This window comes from Suricata suricatta, chromosome 6 (assembly GCF_006229205.1).
Source record: "Suricata suricatta isolate VVHF042 chromosome 6, meerkat_22Aug2017_6uvM2_HiC, whole genome shotgun sequence".
Taxonomy (NCBI): Eukaryota; Metazoa; Chordata; class Mammalia; order Carnivora; family Herpestidae; genus Suricata; species Suricata suricatta.
In genome coordinates, this window is record NC_043705.1 from 107737316 (window position 1) to 107758121 (window position 20806).

General features: G+C 40.4%; 1 protein-coding gene across 9 annotated transcripts in view; it reads left to right on the forward strand.

Annotated features, from left to right (window-relative positions):
• Nucleotides 1-11482: 11482 nt before the first annotated feature.
• Nucleotides 11483-20806, forward strand: part of CSNK1A1 (casein kinase 1 alpha 1) — a 44349-nt gene continuing 35025 nt past the window's right edge. For 3 of the 9 annotated variants that reach the window (XM_029943074.1, XM_029943078.1, XM_029943079.1), the window contains exons 1-2: nt 11483-12149; nt 12760-12866. In XM_029943074.1, coding sequence (XP_029798934.1) covers nt 12027-12149; nt 12760-12866 — 230 coding nt within the window. In that variant the 5' untranslated portion in view covers nt 11483-12026. The remainder of the gene's footprint in view (nt 12150-12759; nt 12867-20806) is intronic. The other 6 variants (XM_029943080.1, XM_029943075.1, XM_029943077.1 and 3 more) reach the window with 3 other exon arrangements.

Here is a 20806-nt window from a genome sequence, read left to right on the forward strand (position 1 = left end):
GACCCCACTAGGTAATTCTGGTCATGCATTATGCTAGGCTACGATGTTGGCTAATGTAACAGAAAATGACTAAATCCACAAGGTGGCAGTATTGTATAACTATTGAAAACCATGAGGCGCCATGAGCTCTACACATACCCTTCTGCGGCATATTCTGTGATCTATTAAATGAATGTCTGTTATTGTAACTTCACTTAATCTTGAAATAAATGAGTAGGGTGTTTTAAACCTTCCCAGGGTATTTTACAGTTCTGATATGCTTAGACTGGAGGGAAGAAAAGCAGGATTTTTGACATCAGAAAAGTCTCAGTTCAAGTACAAGATAAACCCCTGGCTTACATAGTGCACTTTGGCAAGTTAACTGAGATCTTTGTGCTCAGCTACTCTATCTAAAAATGTAAAATGGGGTGCATGGGTGGCTTAGTTGGTTAACCTTCCAGTCTTGATTTCAGCTCAGGTCATGATCCCCTGGGGTTGTGAGTTCAAGACCCACAGCAGACTATACACTATGCATAGACTGCTTGGGATTCTCTCTCTCTCTCCCTTTCTCTCTGCCCCTTAGCTGCTCAAGTTCCTTCTCTCTCAAATTAAACAAACTTTAAAAAAATAAAAATAAAAATTTAAAACAATGGGGGCACCTGGCTGGCTCAGTTGGTAAAGCATGTGACTCTTGATCCCAGGGTCCTTAGTTCGAGCCCCATGTTGGACATAGAACTTACTTTAAAAAAAAAATTAAAATTTAGGGGCACCTGGCTGGCTCAGTCAATTGAGCATCTAACTCTTGGTTTCAGCTCAGGACATGATCTTGTGGGTCATGAGTTTGAGCCCCGTGTCAGGCTCCATGCTGCCAGCAGGGAGCATGTTTGGGATTCTCTCTCTCTGCCTCTCCCCCTTTTATGCAAGTACACGCACAAGCTCTCTCTCTCTCACACACAATAAATAAATAAATAAGTCTTTAAGAAAAAAAACCTCATGCAAAATGTTTAAAAAATAAAAAATAAAAATTTAATACAATGAAATTACTTTCCCCATGAAATCTTTTTTTATGACATAAGATAACACAGGTAAGAATACTACTGTATAACATTTCTTATAAACATTAAACGTAATTATTATCTTAGCATTGGAAAATCAATCAGGGTAGATGTCATCTGAAAACTCAGTATCTTCAAGTTGATTAGAAGAAAGGTTCTCAGGCTTTTAGAATAGCTTAGAGTACCTGACTTCTGTTTCCTGTGACACATCTTAGCCTATGGTGACCTTGTCAGAAGTAATCATCTACATAAAGAGATCAGATGTGGTGCTGTCACAGTTACTACACTTCTCTTATTTTGGGCTTTGGACCATAACTGTGAAGTTCCTATTTCAGCTGAGAGCCTATCTCCTTCCACCAGGAAGGTTAGAAAAAGTCACCTCTGGCTTGAATTACCTAATAATAAGAGCAGCAGGGTATATTTGTATGAGGTTTATGGCTTAAACAAAGTGCTTTTTACATATCCTATTTCAACGAGGGCAGAAGCTACGGCAATCAATGATACAGTGTGATCCAAGAAAATATAAGCTAGGAAGGTCAATAGGATTTGAAATTCTTTTTTTAAGTTTATTTAATAATTTTGGGAGGGGTGGCGGAGGGGCAGAAAGAGAGGGAGAGAGAATCCCAAGACTGTGAGATCATGACTTGAGCTGAAATGGAGAGTCGGACGCTTAACCAACTGAGCCACCCAGGCGCCCCAGGATTTGAAATTCAAAGCAGCAAGAGAAAACATAAAATATTTGAGTCCCAGGTGGAAGAGCATATGGTGGTTGATCTCAGGGGTGTGAGTTGGAGCCCCATGTTAGGTGTAGAGATTACTTAAGCAAACAACCAAACAAACTTAAACATACACACACACACACACACACACACACACGTATAAGTCTCATGTAGGTTAGAAGGAGGCAGAAGGTGAGTAGAAAGGGTCTCATATCTAGCATTTATCTAGCATAGAGAACACGGAAAAAGAGTCATAGGAGTTCAGATCAGGTTCAGGGTCCAACAGGAAGTAAGGAGGGGCTGGAAAGTCTGGTAGATAGCTAAGATTTCAACAGGTCAGTTGGCTTGAGGATCTGAAAGGGAAAGAGGCAGAAGAAATTAACACTGGCTAGGCAGGAATAAACAGTGTTGCCTAAGAGGAATCGCTGGTGGGGACAGGAGGATGGAGGTAAATAATTGAGATCAGGTAGCCGGGATCAAGGAATCAGCCAGAGAGCCAGGGACTACTGAGCATGGAGGAGATGAGTGTCAGCCCTCAAAAGCGTGGGAGTTTGGGCTCAGCTGGAAGTCAGAGCCCAGACCCAAGCTACAGAACTTCAACACTGAGAGATCAATTGAGCAGCAGATGGCCTGGGCCGGCCAGCTCAGGGAGGGTGATTTAAGTCAAACTTAGATCCACTGAGATGGTGATGGCTAACTGCTCCCTGCTTAGATGTAAAGCAAGCCCCAAGGTCTGGACAGGACATGCTAACTGTGAGAATGAACAGGCATACATCACAGAAGGTGGTTTTGATTGTGAGGAGTTCTCAAAGGCTGGTGGTGTTGGATAAGTCGCCATATCTCTCCAGAGCCTCACCATATCTCTCCAGAGCCTCACCTTCCGCACACACAAGATGAATGTAACAACAGATGCTCCAATACAGGTCATGAAAAGCACGAGTTAAGGCATCACCAAACACTTGATGAATTGTAAAGGGCTATGTAAATATAATATGACTTGTCTAGCTCTGTGGATTAGGGCCCTACAATCCAGAGTTCTTTTTTAGCCCTGGGCTCTGCTCACCGCAGAAAGATTTTTCGTGGCAGCCCTGGGCGTGGCCAGGATCAAATGGAGCAGCTACTGCCATTTTCTGTGATCGGTATCAGGACTTCCTGGCATTAGCGTGGGCAGCTGAGAGTTAACAGGATGTGTTTCAGGACCCCTCTCCTCAGGAATGGCAACTCAAGCATCTTCCAAATTTAGTCTCACAAAGAAGAGTAGATTACTATAGTGAGTAATAATGAGTCACTGGGAGCACAGTTTCATGCCCTTGCTGATGAACAATGCAGAGGAAGAGAAGAGGGGCTGAGAAAAGGAAGGGACACACAAATGGCAAAAAACTCCACAGCACAAAATTCTTCCAAACAAAAATGGCCAACGCAAAATATCCCCGAATGTGATGCATAACAGCACGTTTCCAGGAATTAAGAGAAAATTTAAAATAGAATTTGGTTATCTAAATATTGCCAGGTCAGACCAACGGACCCAAACAATACAACTCGGCTATGAGGGGGAACACAGGAGAAATTCAGGCATTTCATCATTTCAAGTTCTGCTGTTAGGATGGTTTTCTATGAGTACAAGGAACATCATCGATTTGAATTTCCTCCCTGTCAGGACATCTCTCTGGCATTTAAATATGACACTGCAGAATGTTCATTGCACACAAATGAGTTAAAGCCTCAGGCATTATTTCAAAGCAATCGAAAGGAAGGGGAGGGGCTAGTGGAAGCAGTATTTTAAGAAGACAGGAAACAAGCTTGGCTTGATTTTCACTGTTGAATCCCATTCCTTGCCAAGAATAAGACTGTGTTGAAGAGTAAAATCATTTCGTGATTTCCTTCTATGAGAATCTAAGTAAGGTTTTTTTCAGACGAAGTAATAAAAAACCGACAGAGGTCATTTCTCTGAGGCCCCTCCCCCACCTCTAGGAAGAGCTATATCCAAACCCAAGATTTAATTATTGCCTTTCTTAAAATACTTTAGAAAGATGATATTTCCCAGTCTGTGATTTGGGAGTCTCCTCTAATTTCTAACTACTGTGTATATCTATTGCTGTGTTTCACTGTTAGAGAATCTGATTTTCCTGATGTGTTAAGGAGCACAGGTAAGGACCGGCCCAGTAGAATTTTATCTATTATCTGAATTTTAAGAAGTTGTAAAAGAAAAAGACTATATTTATTTCCTTTTTCTACTTCAAAACATAGAAGTCATTTTCAGTATATAGCACAATGCATAAAGCTAGAAAGCACCTTAGAATCTGACCTCCCTTTTCAAAGATTACAACCTTGAAGCCTAGAAAATAGTTAAGGTAGAGTCACAATTAAAATTCAGATTTTAATAACTACTTAGGGCAGGATACATTTCCTCACATCATTTAACCTAGTCATCAAATACCCAAATAAAAGGGTACTTTTGTTTCTCCCTTCCCACCCCAAATGTTTTAATAACATTTTGTTCATTTTTTTATTTTAAAAAACATTTTTTTTTTATTTGCGCGCGCGAGAGAGAGCAAGCCACAGGTGTGAATGAGGGAGAGGGAGGGACAGAATCTCTGTGCTGAGCTCAGAGCCTGATGCAGGGCTCAATCCCATGATCCTGGGATCATGACCTCATGGGAAATCAAGAATGGGTTGCTCTACCAACTGAGCCACCCAGGTGCCTTAACTACATTTTAAGAATAAAATTAATTTCCATTGTTCTAGTATTGTTCCCATAGGGTTTTGCTTAAAGTTATAAAAAATTCCAGGTCCTCCATACTCGAAATGTAGATGGCAACAATTTACCTACATAGGTGATAAAAGACGCGTTCTCATTTAACAAAATACACTGAGATGCCTAATTCAAGCATTTAAACATGTCTGTAGTAAACTCTGGGTTAATCTAAATTTTAGAACACTGGTAAGTTGGATCCCCCCACCCCCGTCTCTAAAACTTGGCACACTAATCTGTGTGGGAATACTTGAGCTCATGCAGAATGTGGGAGATCTGAACACCTAGGAGATTATTCCGTTTTTCCTCTTTTGTTTACTGCAGTCTTGATTTTGAGAGGCCTTTGACCTCATTCTTTTTTACAGGAAATGAATTGTCCCCCTCCTTCGACTAAATCTAAATATCTGTAGAATGCAATTGCTTCACTGATGGCCAACAAATGTGTCTTGTTAGCTGTGTCCATAATAAGGCCATTTTCAATTGCATGAGCACATCCTTGTAAACCACAGACTTGCAAAAGTCTTGAGATTTTGAAATGGTTGGGGAAGAGGTTAGAAGAGCTGCAAAGAAATCTTCTAATTAAGTTTATTAGGCTTTACAACAGGTCATCCGGGAAGAGCCCCTAACAACCTCTTTTAAGGATAGGCAGAAAAAAATGAAGATTTAATTGTGAAGATAAATTTAAGAAATGAGAGGATAGTTATGAATATAGGTTTAATCATCACAAACTGTACTGAGACAGAATTAGAAGTGGTTATTCATGATACAGGATTTATTTTTTTTAGGTTTATTTCTTTATTTTGAGAGAGAGAGTGAGCAGGGTAGGGGCAGAGAGAGAGGGGGAGAAAAAGACTCCCAAGCAGGCTCTGCACTAACAGCACAGAGCTGCACACAGGACTTGATACCATGAATCACAAGATCATGACCTGAGCTGAAATCAAGAGTCAGATGCTCAACCCTTCGAGCCACCCAGGCGCCCCAATACAGGAGGGGCTTTAAAACTCATAGCATCTCTGGAAACACACCCTAACCAATTAATTTTGGATGGAAGCAAAGATATAGCTACACAAATATTCATGAAAACATTGTTTATACTATAGCAAAAGTTTGGAGATAACCGAAATACTCAGTTGGGTTTTGTCAAGTGCTGTTCCATTAATATAATACATATTTATTGGGGTGCCTGGGTGGTTCAGTCGTTTAAGGGTCTGACTTCAGTTCAGGTCATGATCTCATGGTTCGTGGGTTCGAGCCCCTCATTGGGTTCTGTGCGACAGCTCAGAGCCTGGAGCCTGTTTCAGATTCTCTCTCTCTCTCTCTCTCTCTTTCTCTCTTCCCCTCCATTGTTCACACTCTGTCTCTCTGTGTCTCAAAAATAAATAAACATTAAAAAATATTTTTAAAAAATCTACATATTTATAGGTAATTAAAAATGATTCTTTGGAAGATTATTTAGTGATGTGTTAAAAAACAAAATTTCATTCAGTAAATTTGAAGATCTAATTGGCTCGATTAAATGATTCATAAATTGTGTAGCATCTCATCTAGCAAGTAGAGGGCAGCTAGCTCTGAGTTGTACAAAATGGAAGTTTTTTTATAGGAAGGAGGGTAGGGCAAGAAAATTACAAGCAACAGAAAAGAAAGGATTGTTTCAGGCAACATCACCTTCCCTTAGGGAGAAGGGCAAGGGGTCTTATTATACAGATTACCTCATTTTCCTTTGGGAGATAGAGGAGGTCCAAGAGACAGATGATCTCATTGGTGCTTATCAGAAAATTCCTGACTGATGGGTTAAGACTTACATTTCTGAGGAAGGTTGAAACTGCAATTAGGTATTAAGCCCTGATCTACTGACCTGGGGCCTTAACTCACATGAGGCTATTTTGGGCCTGTGGTTTTCTTTTTAACCTAAGGAAACATGTCTCCAATAAATTATTATCTGAAAAAAAAAAAACAGCTGTCAAAACTGAATGTGCACTATGGTTACTTGTTGTAAATTTTAAGAAATAAAATGTACAAAAAAGAAATAAAATTAAATATATGTATATACACACATATTGGATAGATATACATACACCTAACACACAATATGCATTGAAAAAGACTGGACATTTATACACAGCAACATGTTAACATTTGGTGTTATCTCTTAAGAGATTTTTGTTTTCTTTTTTTCTGACTTATCTAAATTTTTTGAATGAATATTGACATAAGAAAAAGAAACAGTACACATTTGTAGGTGTATATGATTATTAAAAAGTCATTGGGTAGAATGCATTGGACTTTATCAATCTTCAGAATCTTGAAGCCATATGGGTCAAAAGCATAAATGAACTCAAAGGATGAAATTAATTGACATTATGGCTAATGACTCCATAGAAAGTAAGAAATGTTCACAATAAGAATGTGTCAAATGTGTTTGAAGTAGAAACCACAGATGCAGCAATCCACTTTTACAAAACCTCATGAACAACACAGAGGCGGGGAAACAGGACCTGAGATAAGAAAGGGACACAGAAATTGCTGTGACTGGGGCACCTGGGTGGCCATTAAGCTTCCAACTTCGGCTCAGGTCATGATCTCATAGTTTGTGGGTTCGAGCCCCACGTCAGGCTCTGTGCTGACCTGTAGTTCAGAGCCTGGAGCCTGTCTTCAGATCCTGTGATTCTTTCTCTCTCTGACCCTCCCCTGCTCACACACACACACTCTCTCTCTCTCTCTCTCTCAAAAATAAATTTAAAAAAATTAAAAAAAATTAAAAAAAAAAGAAATTGCTGTGACTGTCAAGGACTGAAAAGAGACTAAATGGGTCATCACTCTGACCCAACAGGATATTTCCGATGGTCTCTTTTTCAGTCACTCCATTCACTCACTTTTCGGATACTGATTGTGCACAAGGCAGTTCAACAGTTGAATAACATCTGAGACAGTGTTTGACATCTTCTAAGACATTCCATTTTTTCCTACTTATTTGTACCAGACAACTTGGAGATAGGCAGGCCACCCTTATTTTGATTTTCCTCCTTACAGCACCCATCTATAATTGTTGTGCTTATCTTTATCATTTTACTCAAAATGCACTCTGGTTAGCAGTGACGGTTCCTTGGGTAAACACTGTGCCTTTACAAAAAAGGTTTTCAATTCATCTTGGCCTATGAACATAAAAGTAATCACTGGGGCACAGTTGTCCCAATTTTCGTTCTACCTCTCCTTTTTCTCTTTGCTTTGGTTAGATGTTGGGGTTCTAGTCCTTTCTTTGTCACTAAGACCTGTGTGAACTTGAACAAGCCACTTTTGTCCTAGTGGGATCCAACTGATGTGTGTGAAGCCACACTGTACATGGCAAAGCATCTAAAAATATTACTGAACCAGATGATCTCTAAATGTCTCTCAAGGTCTCAAATTTTTAGTCTAGATTTTTGGTTATATTTTTAGTGAATTCATGTGATCCAGGAATTGCATTTTGGCACATTTTAGAAGTCTCCTTCCATTACACCAAAGCTGCTGCTGATTCAGTAAGTACGGAACGATTTGTAACTCTAATAGTAGCACTAAAAACAGGTAATTCTTCAATTGCTGAGGTTGAAAATTACCACAAATGATGCATGGTTTTAAGGAAAAGACCGAGTCATAGCCAACAACTAAAAACTTTTATTTTCTACATTAAAAAACCCCCAACTTTGGCTTCTTATATCTGACACATTTAAATCTTAAGATGGAATCAACTGAAATCACATTTAAAAAGGCTACAACTACTCCCTACAGCATTTTAGAGTATTTTGCGGGAAATTGTCAGTGGTGGAATAGTGACTATGACAGGCAGGAAACAAATCAGGAGGGTCTCCAAATATATACATGAAATCATCATCAAATCTCAGAGTTGGAAGGTCGTCTAAAAGTCATTTAGACTAGTGAGTCCCAGAGCGTTTGATTTTGAATAGCGACAACAAAAGACCAATAAAAACATCAACTTTTAATTTGATAAATAAGGGTATGAACAAAAGAACAAAACAACCATCCCCTATGGGGACATTTTATAAAAGGTCACTTTATTTTTTTAAATCCATTACCTTTTTTCTTTTTTAGTTGTATGTATTTTATTTATTTACACCCCACGTGGGGCTCAAACTCGCAGCCTCAAGATCAAGAGTCGCATGCTCTGACAACTGAGCCAGCTAGGTGCCCTTATAAAAGGTCACTTTATCCTTTTTAATTAATTAATTAATTTATTTATTTTTTCACACATGCAGAAGCAAAGGGCTTTATTACGGATATAGGCTCGCTTAGGCTCACCGGGGCCTATACTCGGGCTCACAGACTTTACCGGCATGGTGGATCCATGCTGAGAGCCTTAATTTATTTTTAATATTTATGTAGTTTTGAGAAAGAGGCTGGGAAGGCGCAGAGAGGGAGACACAGAATCTGAAGCAGGCTCTAGGCTCTGAGCTGTCAGCAAAGAGCCTGATGCAAGGCTCAAATCCACAAACCAAGAGATCATGACCGTAGCCAAAGTCAAGGCTCAACCAATAGAGCCATCCAGGCACCTAAAAGGGCACTTTAATGACATGTGTAGAAAGATAAAAATCTCAGAATAAAGTACAATTTGAAATTAAATAAAATCAAAGATAAAATGCATTATACTCCTATTATTTTTCTAGTATCTTTATGGAAAACTGTTAGACCTACCCCTGTCCCTACACAGACCTTTGGAAATCCCTAATCTAGTCCAATCCATGCACACCTCTACCCTCCTCCCATCCCACCTCCCATCCCACCTGGAGCAACTGTATCCTCACCAGACCAAAAAAAATTCCTCTAAATGTATACCCCATCTGCCCTGTGGGGATTTTCCTAAGCTGTGGAATCCATTAACTTTTGGATGTCTGTGGTAGAAAATCAGCAGAATAGTAACTATCTCTAGAAACTTCAAGATGCTTACATTTGGCTTTTTTTTTTTTTTTAAGACCAGAATCTAATAGCAGAGAATTTTAAGTAGGCCAAACATGCTTTAGAGTCCCTAAAGGAAAATGTCTAATAAGGCTGATTTGGGAGACAGGCAGTGTGAATTTTGGTAGTGCATCAAAACTTTACTCTTAAACCTTAGGGGATGTTTTCACATTCAATATATTTGGACTAGAGCTTTATGAAATCATGTATTTAAGTCAGCATCAGAATCACATGGAGGAATTTTGTTAAAGATATCTTTCAGGATGAACTCCATTGCTAATTATTTAATAAGCTTTCAAGTTTGCAGTCAGGTCTACATTCTTTTTCCATTTCCATTTTATTTTTTTTAATGTTTTATTAATTTTTGATACAGGAGAGACAGAGCATGAGAGGGGGAGGGTCAGAGAGAGAAGGAGACACAGAACTGGAAGCAGGCTCCAGGCTCTGAGCTAGCCGTCAGCACAGAGCCTGACACGGGGCTCGAACCCACGAATGTGAGATCTGACCTGAGCCGAAGTCGGTGGCTTAACCGACTGAGCCACCCAGGCGCCCCTTTCCATTTCCATTTTAATGCAATTATTTTGAGAGATTTCGTTTCAATTTTTACAAGTGAGGTTTGATTCATTCATGAGGGTTTGATTCATATTACAGATGATAGCATCAGCTTACAGAGCTTTCTTTTGTAATCATTACTACTCAGCCGTTTTCTTGGGTCAAATTTTGTAAACCAAAATGTGGTCAAAATTTGACTTTTTACAATCAAGGTTTTTTTCTTTTATAGTTTATTATCAAGTTGGTTTCCATATAACACCCAGTGCTCATCCCAAGTGTCCTCTTCCATGCCCATCATCCTCCTCCCTGCAACCCCTCCCCACTCAGCCCTCAGTTTGTTCTCAGTATTCAAGTCTCTCAAGATTTGCCTCCCTCCCTCTCCACAACTATTTTTCCGCCTTCCCTTCCCCCATGGTCCTCTTAAGTATCTCTTGTTCCATTTATGAGTGAAAGAAAACTTATGGTATCTGTTCATCTCTGCCTGACTTATTTCACTTAGCATGACATCCTCGAGTTCCATACACATTGTTAATGAATGGCCAGATTTCATTTTCTCATAGCCATGTAGTATTCCATACAATCAAGTTTTAGTAAAGAATCTTACTGTAGAAATGTTAACAGTAACATTAACGGTTGCTTTTTTAAACATTATCGATTTTACTTTTGTAACAGTTCTTTCCACTCTATGTTGTTTGGGTCAGGACTGCAGTTTTCAACATGACCAGACTCTACGGAGTTTTGGGGGTGGTGGGAAGCGGAGGGTGGGAATAACTTCTACATGCGGGTTTTCCACAGTTGTAAATTTCATTCTGTTGACCGATCTGCCACTAAAATTGTGAGTCGGGTATTAGGTGTTTTCCCTGGGGACCAACTGTATCAGCGGAGCAACAACACAAAGACATAAGGGCGGCAGGATAACTCCCGCTTTTCTTCTTTAACCTTCCTGTAATCCGAGCTTCTCCAACACTCCATAAAGCGCAGGACTCTAGTTCCTAAGACTAATGAGCTAGACTCTGCCAAAACCGGGAGCTCTGAACAAACCCAGCCCGGCCACGGCTGCTTTTCTCTTCCTCTCGGCCAGAGGTGACAGCCTCTAGCAAAACAGAATTGGGCCGGAATAGGCCGGTCTGAGGGAGTGGCCCGAGGAGAGATCAAAGATTAAAAAGCGCATCAAACGAGGAGCAAAGGCCAGAAACCAACTCCCAAGGAGGCCAGAAGTTCGCATCTTCCATGAAAAATGAAGGTGACTCCTTCCTAACAAGCTCGAAAGGCCACGAGCCCCAGGGCCTTTCAGATACAAGGCGGTAACTGATTAACAGGTAGCAAGATAGGAAGACCCACCAACCGGAAGTGGAAGTGAGTCCCGGGCTTGGGGGTGGTGAGGAGAGCTCATCGCACGCCTGCGCAATCAGCAGGGTTGTCTTACGCATGCGTGATTGGGCGGTGACGGGGTGACGCTCGGAGCGTGGGCCGCGACTCTCACGGATCCGGTTCCGCCCTCCCTCTGGTTGCCGACCCTCCGGGGCTAGCGCCCGAGATCCCTTTCCCAGAGTGCTCTGCGCCGTGAAGAAGCGGCTCCCGGGGACTGGGGGCATTTTGTGTTGGCTGGAGCCGGAGTAACAAGATGGCGGCGTCGGCGGAGTGACAGGGGTCCCTCCGGGCGGGAGCCGGCGGCAGTGGTGGCAGCGGTATCGCCGCCCTAAACCACCGCGCCCCTTTTCCGGCCCGCGACGTCGCCGTGAAAGCGAGGCAGCGGCAGCCGCCCAGAAACAAGTGGCCCAGCCTGGTAACCGCGAGAACCCTCTCCTAAGCTGCGGCCTGACAAAAAGAAGCCTGACTGAGCGGCGGTGATCGGGTTCCCCTTGACCGATCCTGGGCCCTGTAACGCCTTGAAAGAACCAGCGCTTTCCGTTTCCTGCCGCCCTCCTCCGCAGCCTTGCTCCGTGGACGAGCCCCAGCGGCCTCTGTCCTCCCCCGAGAGGTGTCGGGGCTTGGCCCCAGCCTCCATCTTCGTCTCTCAGGATGGCGAGCAGCAGCGGCTCCAAGGCCGAGTTCATTGTCGGAGGGAAATATAAACTGGTACGGAAGATCGGGTCTGGTTCCTTCGGGGACATATATCTGGCGATCAACATTACCAACGGCGAGGTAATCACCTGGGGTGGGGTTCACGATCACCCTGCGCCAGTCCTCACCCCCCCGCCCCAACCCCCAAAGTGCTCAGGCCTTTCCCCACCTCACGCACGTACTGGGGAGGGGAGTCCAGAGGGAGCCAGTTTTCCCGGCTTAGGAGCCTCCCCCGCTCTCTTTCCCTAAAAGGCAAAGAACCCAATAGAAAGGGTGGGAGAACTATGAAGTTTCCCAGCTTGTTGAAAATGCACCTTAACCGAACTTTTTGAGCCGTCGTTTAAGGTGAGAACGGCAAAATCGCCTTGCTGTGATCCCCATTTTTTCCTCATATGGATTTATTGGGGTTTTTGCTTTCGATCGTCAGTTTCCTTCTAAACCTTTCATTACGTTTTCTGGATGAATCATTTGCCTTCACCTTCGAGGACGTGCCGGTTTCGTCACTACCCCCTGAAGAGGCCTTTGAGGCTTGGTTGCTTCGTTTTCTAATTGCAAAGAGACCTTTCGCTTCTGAGCCTCTTACTTCACCGTGTAGTGTTGAGTTGGAGCTTTGCTAACGTGTCCCCTCCTTTCCCAAGTGACATTGAATCCTTAGGGATGTTGATGCCATCATCCCCTCTTTCCCCTGCAGGAAGTGGCAGTGAAGCTAGAATCTCAGAAGGCCAGGCATCCCCAGTTGCTGTACGAGAGCAAACTCTATAAGATTCTTCAAGGTGGGGTTGGCATCCCCCACATACGGTAAGAACCCATAAGCAAACAGGCGGCGCACCGAGGGAAGGACGGAATGGGGGGAATGGGCAGAGGTAGGTAAATAGCGCCAGCTGAATCCGGGCCTTGCTTTTTGAGTTTCCTGGGTTTTACTATAGCCGGTGGTTTTTTATGAACCGTGAGACACCACAATCACCGAGTACATTTTTGGTCTGCCAACTTCGTGTAGAATTTCAGTTTGTTACACTGTGTTCCATTTAGCTTCCGTCATTCTTCCCGAGGCTTTCATTTGCAGTTAGGTGTGTGTGGGTCATCTTTGATCCCTACGCGGGAGGGTTGTCTGTTGCTTTCTTTACGCCGGCACCTCTGATGTTCTTAGGTCTATCCAGGGAAATGGATTTGAAGCTGCCAAGTGACCGGGTTCGGCCAGTTCGCGTTGCTATTGGAGCTGGCTTGGGAAATGGCTGCTCTTTTGTTGTGTTTTTGTTCCAACATGTCTTCCTCCTCCGCTTAGAAAATGGCGGAACGACGTGACTCAACCACATATTCCTGCCCTTTTCTATGCCTGGGTCCACAAGTTACCCTTCCTTGAATCCCCCGTTAGCGGCCCTAAGTGGATTAAACCTTTGAAAAGCCGAGAATAAAGCTGTAGGCTGCGGTGGGGTTCAAGGAAGGAGACGGCATAATGACAGTCTGTTTGTGATCTCTGCAGCAGAGGCGACGTGAAATTGTTAAATTATACTATGCGAAATCCTTCATAGTCCCTTTCAGAGTGTTAACTATTCTTTCATGAAGGGTAATATTCGCCACATTTCAGTTTGTGCACTAAATTTTTATGAGTAATGGCAAAGGCAGTTTCAGCACTACTGTGTTGAAATGGACTCAAATCAGTTGTTTAAAAGGAAGATTAATCACATAGCCACACTGTGGTAAGTAGCTTTAACCTGTTGAGTTACTTAGCGGGTAACTCTTCGCATGGGGAAACTGTAGCCTTTTGGGAGGAAAGGATACTGGTGAAGGCAAATGGTAATAGTGATCAGGATAAAAGATGACCGGACGTTGAGTTTTGTTTTTTTAAATGATTAACTTTAAAGGTTCTTAATTTGACTTTGAGATTAAAGAGCATCTACCTAGAATAGAGGCTAAAATAGTTTAAAGCCAAGCCATTTTCCAGCAATTGCTCAAACAATAACATTTGCAAAAAGAATCAGAGCTACGAACTAAGTAGAATGATAGTTAATGTAATCTCTTTTTCTATGCCAGTTTATATTCCTCATGCATTAAGGACTGGATTGCACACATTAATTCAGATGTGGAAACCACCAGAGTAATACTAACCTTAAAAATCTCCAGTGCTGGTAGATATTTTTGGTTGTAAGTGATACAGTAAATCATTTGGAAGGAAATTCTAGGTTTATTTTATAAGGTAGATAATGTGAAATACAACATGATGGGGGATTTTAAGTGATTCCTATTTCCCCTGCCCCCCAAGAAAACCTGCTTTTGGGGGGCGGTGATATCTAGGTTTTTTCCTCCCTCAAAATAAAAAGTCCATGCATTAGACCCAAAGTTTTAAACTCCTTTGCTTTTGCCTTTAAATACATCCCTCCACTTCTAGCCCTACTGATAGGCTTTCCATCACTGTAGTTTACCCTAGAATTTCACATCCATGTAGTCATACAGTATGAGGTCATTTGTGTCTGACATCTCTCATTTAGCATAATGCTCTTTAGAGTCATCCATGTTGGGAGGTTTTATAAATTTCACAAATCAGGTTGAGTTTAATGTGTTCAAAAATTTTTTCAAAAAGCATTAAGCATCTGGCATTTTCAGTGCTAAACCCTTTCATCTGGTAGCTTTTATTTAAGAACAGTGCTGATCTAGACCAACAAGGGCAATGCCTAATACACTGAATAAGCACATGAGTAAATGAAATTAACTTATGAGCAAAATAATAGGCATCTATTATAGGATGTTGAGTGCAGAGAGAGTTGTAGTTATAAACTGGGTGGGGCTGAAGAGAGATTAACCTGGCTTTCAAATTAACGCTTCCTGGGAGAGGCGCTGGTATTTCAGGATCTGGCTTTAGGGAAGAAAGCTCAGTTGAACTGGTTGGGGACGGCATCCAAGAATGCCAGGTGGCTTCTGGGAGTAGTCCCTAATGCAGAAGGTAGTCCTTGGAGGAGGGTGGGGAATGAGTAAATCTGTTTTAGGAGTGGTCTGGTACTAGGAACAGTAGTGGTTCATTGGCTGTGAAGTGTGAGAGAACTGTTTTTCTGCTGAAGTGAAAAGGGTAACAAAGACTTAAATATAAACATTCTTTCTTTTTTGGGTGGTTACAACTTCCCACCCCCTCATTTTGTTCCCCATTATTTCCACGTTACTTATATATAGCATATATACAATAAATATTTAGTTGGTAAATATTGAATGAAATTGACATTAGTTTATTGAGGTTAAATAAGTCTGTGTGTTATCCTTTTTTTAGATGGATATAAATATAAAAAATTTAGATTTTTGGTGCCTGGCTGGCTCAGTCAGTAGAACATGTGACTCTTGATCTCGAGGTCATGATTTCAAGTCCCTTGTTGGGCACAGAGCTTACTTTTTAAAAATTTGGAATTTGCTGCAATTACGCTTAACTCATTTTCTTCCCTGCCTTCCTCCCCCCAATTTATTTTAAGATACTTTGGGATATCTATTCTAAAACAAGGGCTCAAAATTACTGGCCCACATAGCAGACCTGATTTAAAAATAGTAAGGGATCTATTGTTCTGTGGAAGCGTAGCATCCAGTGTGGGTGTAACGCCCAGGAATGAGGGTGGTGGTCAGTCTCCATATTTTTAAGAAACTAGGGTCATTCTTTAGTTGAAGAACTAAAATCGTTAATTGACTGCTGGAAGCTCGTTAAAAATTACTGTATTTCTCTTTGTCTCTGTCTGCCCTTTTGCTCTCAAAATATCTAAAAAATATATATTTAAAAATGACTGTATATCTGTTACAACCCTCTGTTGTGCTACTCAATTTGAATTGAATTAACATGATCTCTAAGGAAGCATTTATGCTATCAAGCTCTAGATTTGTCATGGATATGGACAGAGTGATCTGGGGTCAGTCAGTCCTTTAACCTCTTTGGGGCTTATCAGTTAGTTTCCTTGTATAGGAAATGCAAAGAGGATTTTACCGAGTTAGTAGTTTTCTAATTCTGTTGGAATAGGCAAGGAGAATACTGGACAGAAAGGTTTAGGGTTTCTTACTTTCTAGAAAAACAATTTTGTGTATTGAGCCTTTGGGTAGGATTTTAATTGAACAAGGTTGTTGGCCTAGTTGATCTCAGAACTTCCAGCCCTGAAATTTTAAGACGAGTTTTTGGATGATAGTAGCTCGACAGCATTTCATCACAGTTTGATGTTAAATCTAGGTTTTACCTTTGAATCTTCACTTTGTGCAGAGACCACACTCAAGACTATCAAAAATGCATCAGATAAACTATCAGTGACCATTTAGAAGGAGGTAAATTAGTGGAATATATTTTTATTGGGAAATGAATAAAGACGATGGGAGGGGGCATGGGAGAATTGTTACCTTGTTTTTTTAACCACATTGGTCTTTTTTGTCCTCTCTGAAACTTAGGTATTATAGAAGATATTTATAAAGTACTAGTTAATCTTTACTCTTCAGTGTTAAAAGCAGCTTAAATTTTAATGTTAGCTTTTTGGCACTGAGCATATAGCTCGCAAGTAAGTTCTGCTGTTATCTGAGAACAAAGATGCCATCTGCACTGGGTAGGTCATTATTTGTTACAGATCACTGGATGCATGAGAAATGCGATTTTTAACTCGTGGTCACTGAATCCACAATATACTTAAAGGTGCTTTACGTTGGCTTGTAATGGGTTTCTAGTTGTGGAATAATATAATGAATTTAGTAGCATTTGTGAGCTAAATGAAACCTGAGAGATACAGCCTATTATCTCATAATACAAATTAGACTGCTGATTCTCAGAAAGGTTACTAGAGTCTCCTAACTCCTAATTTTTCTGAGCCATTTTCACCTTTCAAGGTCAAGTCATGCCTGCTCATATACCCCACAGCTTTTCATACTATGCCTCCTTCAGTTTTTGGCATTTGGTCTCAGAGAAACTGAAAATCTATTGTGTAAATACAAGTTACTTAATGTTTGTTTTATTTAACAAAAGACTTAGAATTTTTATTGCCCCCTTTGGCTCCAAGGAATGCAGGATGAGAACTTACTTTGGACAATATTGATTTGTAGCTTAAAATAGGAGTAAATACGTGTGAGGCCTTGTGTAGAATATGTATTTATGTACTTTAACTACAAGCATTTTTAGAGCTAGACCATTTTGTTTCAAAGTACATAAAGTATCATTTAATGAGGTTGTTCTCTGATTTGTCCCTGTATAGTGAGGAGCTTTAATGTCAAGAAGTCTGTAAACGTTATAAATTGAATTTGAAACAAATGTTATACATTGAATCATTTAAGCTTCTTTTAGTATATTATTATCAGTCCTTAACTTTAACAGTTGTTTTTCTGAGGTTAGGGGAGTACCTTAATAGGTTTCGAAATAAAAATGAATACTTAGTTACAATAATGGGTTTTGTTACTGTTTTTGTTTCCAAAACAATCTCAGGTGGCTTATGAAATTTAAATGATCAGTAATCACATAACATGGACTAATGCATGTTTGAATGTTTTTTTTTAAAATGAGATGTAATTTTAAAAAAGGAAATGTAATTTATATATGGTAAAATGCACAACTTTAACGTGCCATCAGATGAGTTTCATCAAATGCATACACTGGTATGACCCACACACTCTTGAGATAAAGCATATTTGATTTTTTAAAAATGTTTTTAATGTGTATTTATTTTGAGAGAGGGAGAGTAGGGGGAAGGGCTGAGAGAGGAAAAGAGAGAATCCCAATCAGGCTCCATGCCGTTAGCACAGAGTCTTGACACACGGGGCTTGATCCCACAACCCAGGAGCCGGCAAAACCAAGAGTTGAACACTTAACCGACTGAGCCACCCAGGCACCCTTGGGTTTTGTTTTTAATGCTGCTAATCCTTGGTAAACTACATTTTGTGACAAAGTAGGTTTGATGTTTTTTTAAGTTGGCCTTTTGGATTATTTTTACATACTGTTTTTTTCTGGATATGATGTTGATTTGTCCATCCATATGCAAGACCACAGGTTATTAATTTATCGCCATGATAAAACTTGTCTATCACAACTTGCCTAATGAAATAATCAGGTGGGGGTGATGAACACGAGTGGCAATGGAGATCTTTGCCTTATTCTCTGCGAAAGAACCAGAAAACTGCCTCTTTTCTGAAAGTCTTCAGTGAGATATGTTTTAATGGGGACTTTGGAAGTGTTGCACAAAAGATCGAGCTGGAGAGTACATTCTGAACCTCAATATAAAGGAAAATGGAAGGAGCACTATATGAGAGTCAAGAGTTAGGGATCTGTCTGTGATGTCATCTAGATTTCAACCTAGAATTCTATAATTCGTAATGTCAGTTTTCATTTATGAAAGGAATTTTGTAAGAGTAACTAGGTCTTAAGTTTTATTTATAATGTTAATACATACTACTGAAGTAAGTGGGTACTTGGTTGAATTCAGTGTGGCTGAATACTCCTTTATCCATCTATGTGCAGGAAAGAAAAGTAGACTTGACCATTATTCAGACATTGTACGTGGTCTTTAGTCATTACAACGTCCTGTAATGGGGGTTTCATACAAGAGTGAGAGTGGTTAATTTGCCTAAAGTCACATGGCTAATGTGTTGTTTACATAGATCTTACTGCCTATTCAGACTATGCTAGTGGTTCCTGAATTTTGCTGCTCGTTGTAATCATGGAGAGCTTTAAAAAAAAATTGAGACTTGGCTCGTAACCTTACGTATTTTGATTGATTGATTGATTGATTGATTTAAATTTTATTTTGAGAGAGATCATCCCAAGCATAATACTACCAGTGCAGAGCCTAACGCAGGGCTTGAACTCTTGAACTGTGAGATCATGACCTGAGCTGAAATCTTAAGTTCCATGCTTAGCCAATTGAGTGGCCCCGGGCACCCTTTACATATTTTGATATAATGGATTTGGGGTATGCCTTAGGCATCAAGATAAAAGCTCATCAGGTGATTCTGATGTGCCACAAGAGTTTTTGGAACCATTTTACTGCACCATATTTCAAGGTTATAATAGTGCTTCCCTGCTCACACCCATCCACTATAATTCAATAAGACTGGTTTCTTATTTTATCTACTCCTATGAATTAGGTTAATTCAGGCAATCCTATACCAAGAAACATGGCGTTGGAAAGTACACTGTAATCCCATATAATCAAATTCTTTGATTTCTGAAAAGTATCTAACACCAATCTTTGAAATCATTTTTGTACTCAATATGACTCAGATAACATTCCACAAGAAAGCATTCCAGAAATTTCTTTAGGAAAAGAACCATGTCTTGCTGAGAGAGGCATATTTTATGTTTCTTAGAATAGTGTCAGGTAAAAAGGCACTAATGATTCATAATAAGGAACTTCTGTTTCTATTTTATTTATGTGCATTTACTTTGTTAATGGAACCCTGTAGAAAGTTTGCTTCTACACATTTATAGAACTTCAGGAGTACCTGATGCATGTGTAGTTCCTAATGGGAATATTTATCATTCCGGTAGTACTTAGTATTTCTTAAGTATTCAGATGAACTCAGTAACTGACTGCCAATTTACACAATAGAAATGTGATTGCACTAGTTCCTTCAGCTTTGAATGCTGTGCAAAAGTACTACCATATTATAAATGCTACTGTTCATGAATTTCCTAGTGAAGGCTTGCTGTTGTGGACATTTATCAACTAAGTATCTATTAACATCTCTTAGTATCTCTTAGTGGTGTTGGCATTTTGCAGTGTCTTTTGGTTCTAGTTCAACATAAGGACTTTGCAACTTTTGTAGTAGAGGATTTTCTTTAAGGGAGACATGATGGTGACCAGTGGCTAAGCCTGCATCATGTAGGTCATCCATATGTTTCATTTGTTTCATCATGCCTCCATTAAGTGTGTAGTGGAGAGATGTGCAAATTAACCTGAAACTGAGGGTCTCCTGTATTTCAGCTCACCTGTAAGTTACTCTAAGTACTTAATCGGCTATATTTGCCTAGACTGCCAGACTTTTCTGTCCTCAATGTGACTTTCACAGAAAGGAGAGTATAAGGTCTGATTATGAGCTACTTTGTTGGAAAGTAATAGCATGAAAATTTTGCAAGTTCTAAGTGTCAATTTCCAGATTTTTTAGTTATATAAATGTTTAATACATTGTTCTTGGTTAACAACTATAAAGTAATGAAATTCTTTCCAAGCAGACTGGAGTTTTTTATGCCTTTACATAAATACTCTTCTTTTCCATTCCTTTACTCTACTGTTCATTATGTATTGAGGTTAGATTGTTTTCTTTTGGGCTGTTTTCACTGGATTACAATTCTTTTTTTTTTTTTTTTTTTTTTTAAGAGCAAGTGAGAGGGGCAGAGGGAGGGAGAGAGAATCTTTTTAAAAAGGTTTTTAGTTTTTTTGAGAGAGAGTGAGCGAGGGGGAAGGAGAGGGGGAGAGAATCCCAACCAAGCTCTGCACTGTCCGTGTGGAGCCTGATGGTGGGGCTTGAACCCATGAACCATGAGATCATGACCTGAGCCGAAATCCAGAGTCCAGCTCTTGACTGAGTCACTCAGGAACCCAATTATAATTCTTCTTACCAGAGGGTTCCACTTACTGAAAGCCTGGTGTTCCCATGTTTGAACCTCCATGAAATTCATACTTTGTATCCCTCCTCAAGAACAGAGTAACATTAGCTTCTGCGCTTCTACCAAGAGCTTAAATGTTCAAAAGTATCTTGGTGAATTTAATAAATTTTATAACATCTCCTAGAAGATAAGCAAGCATTTC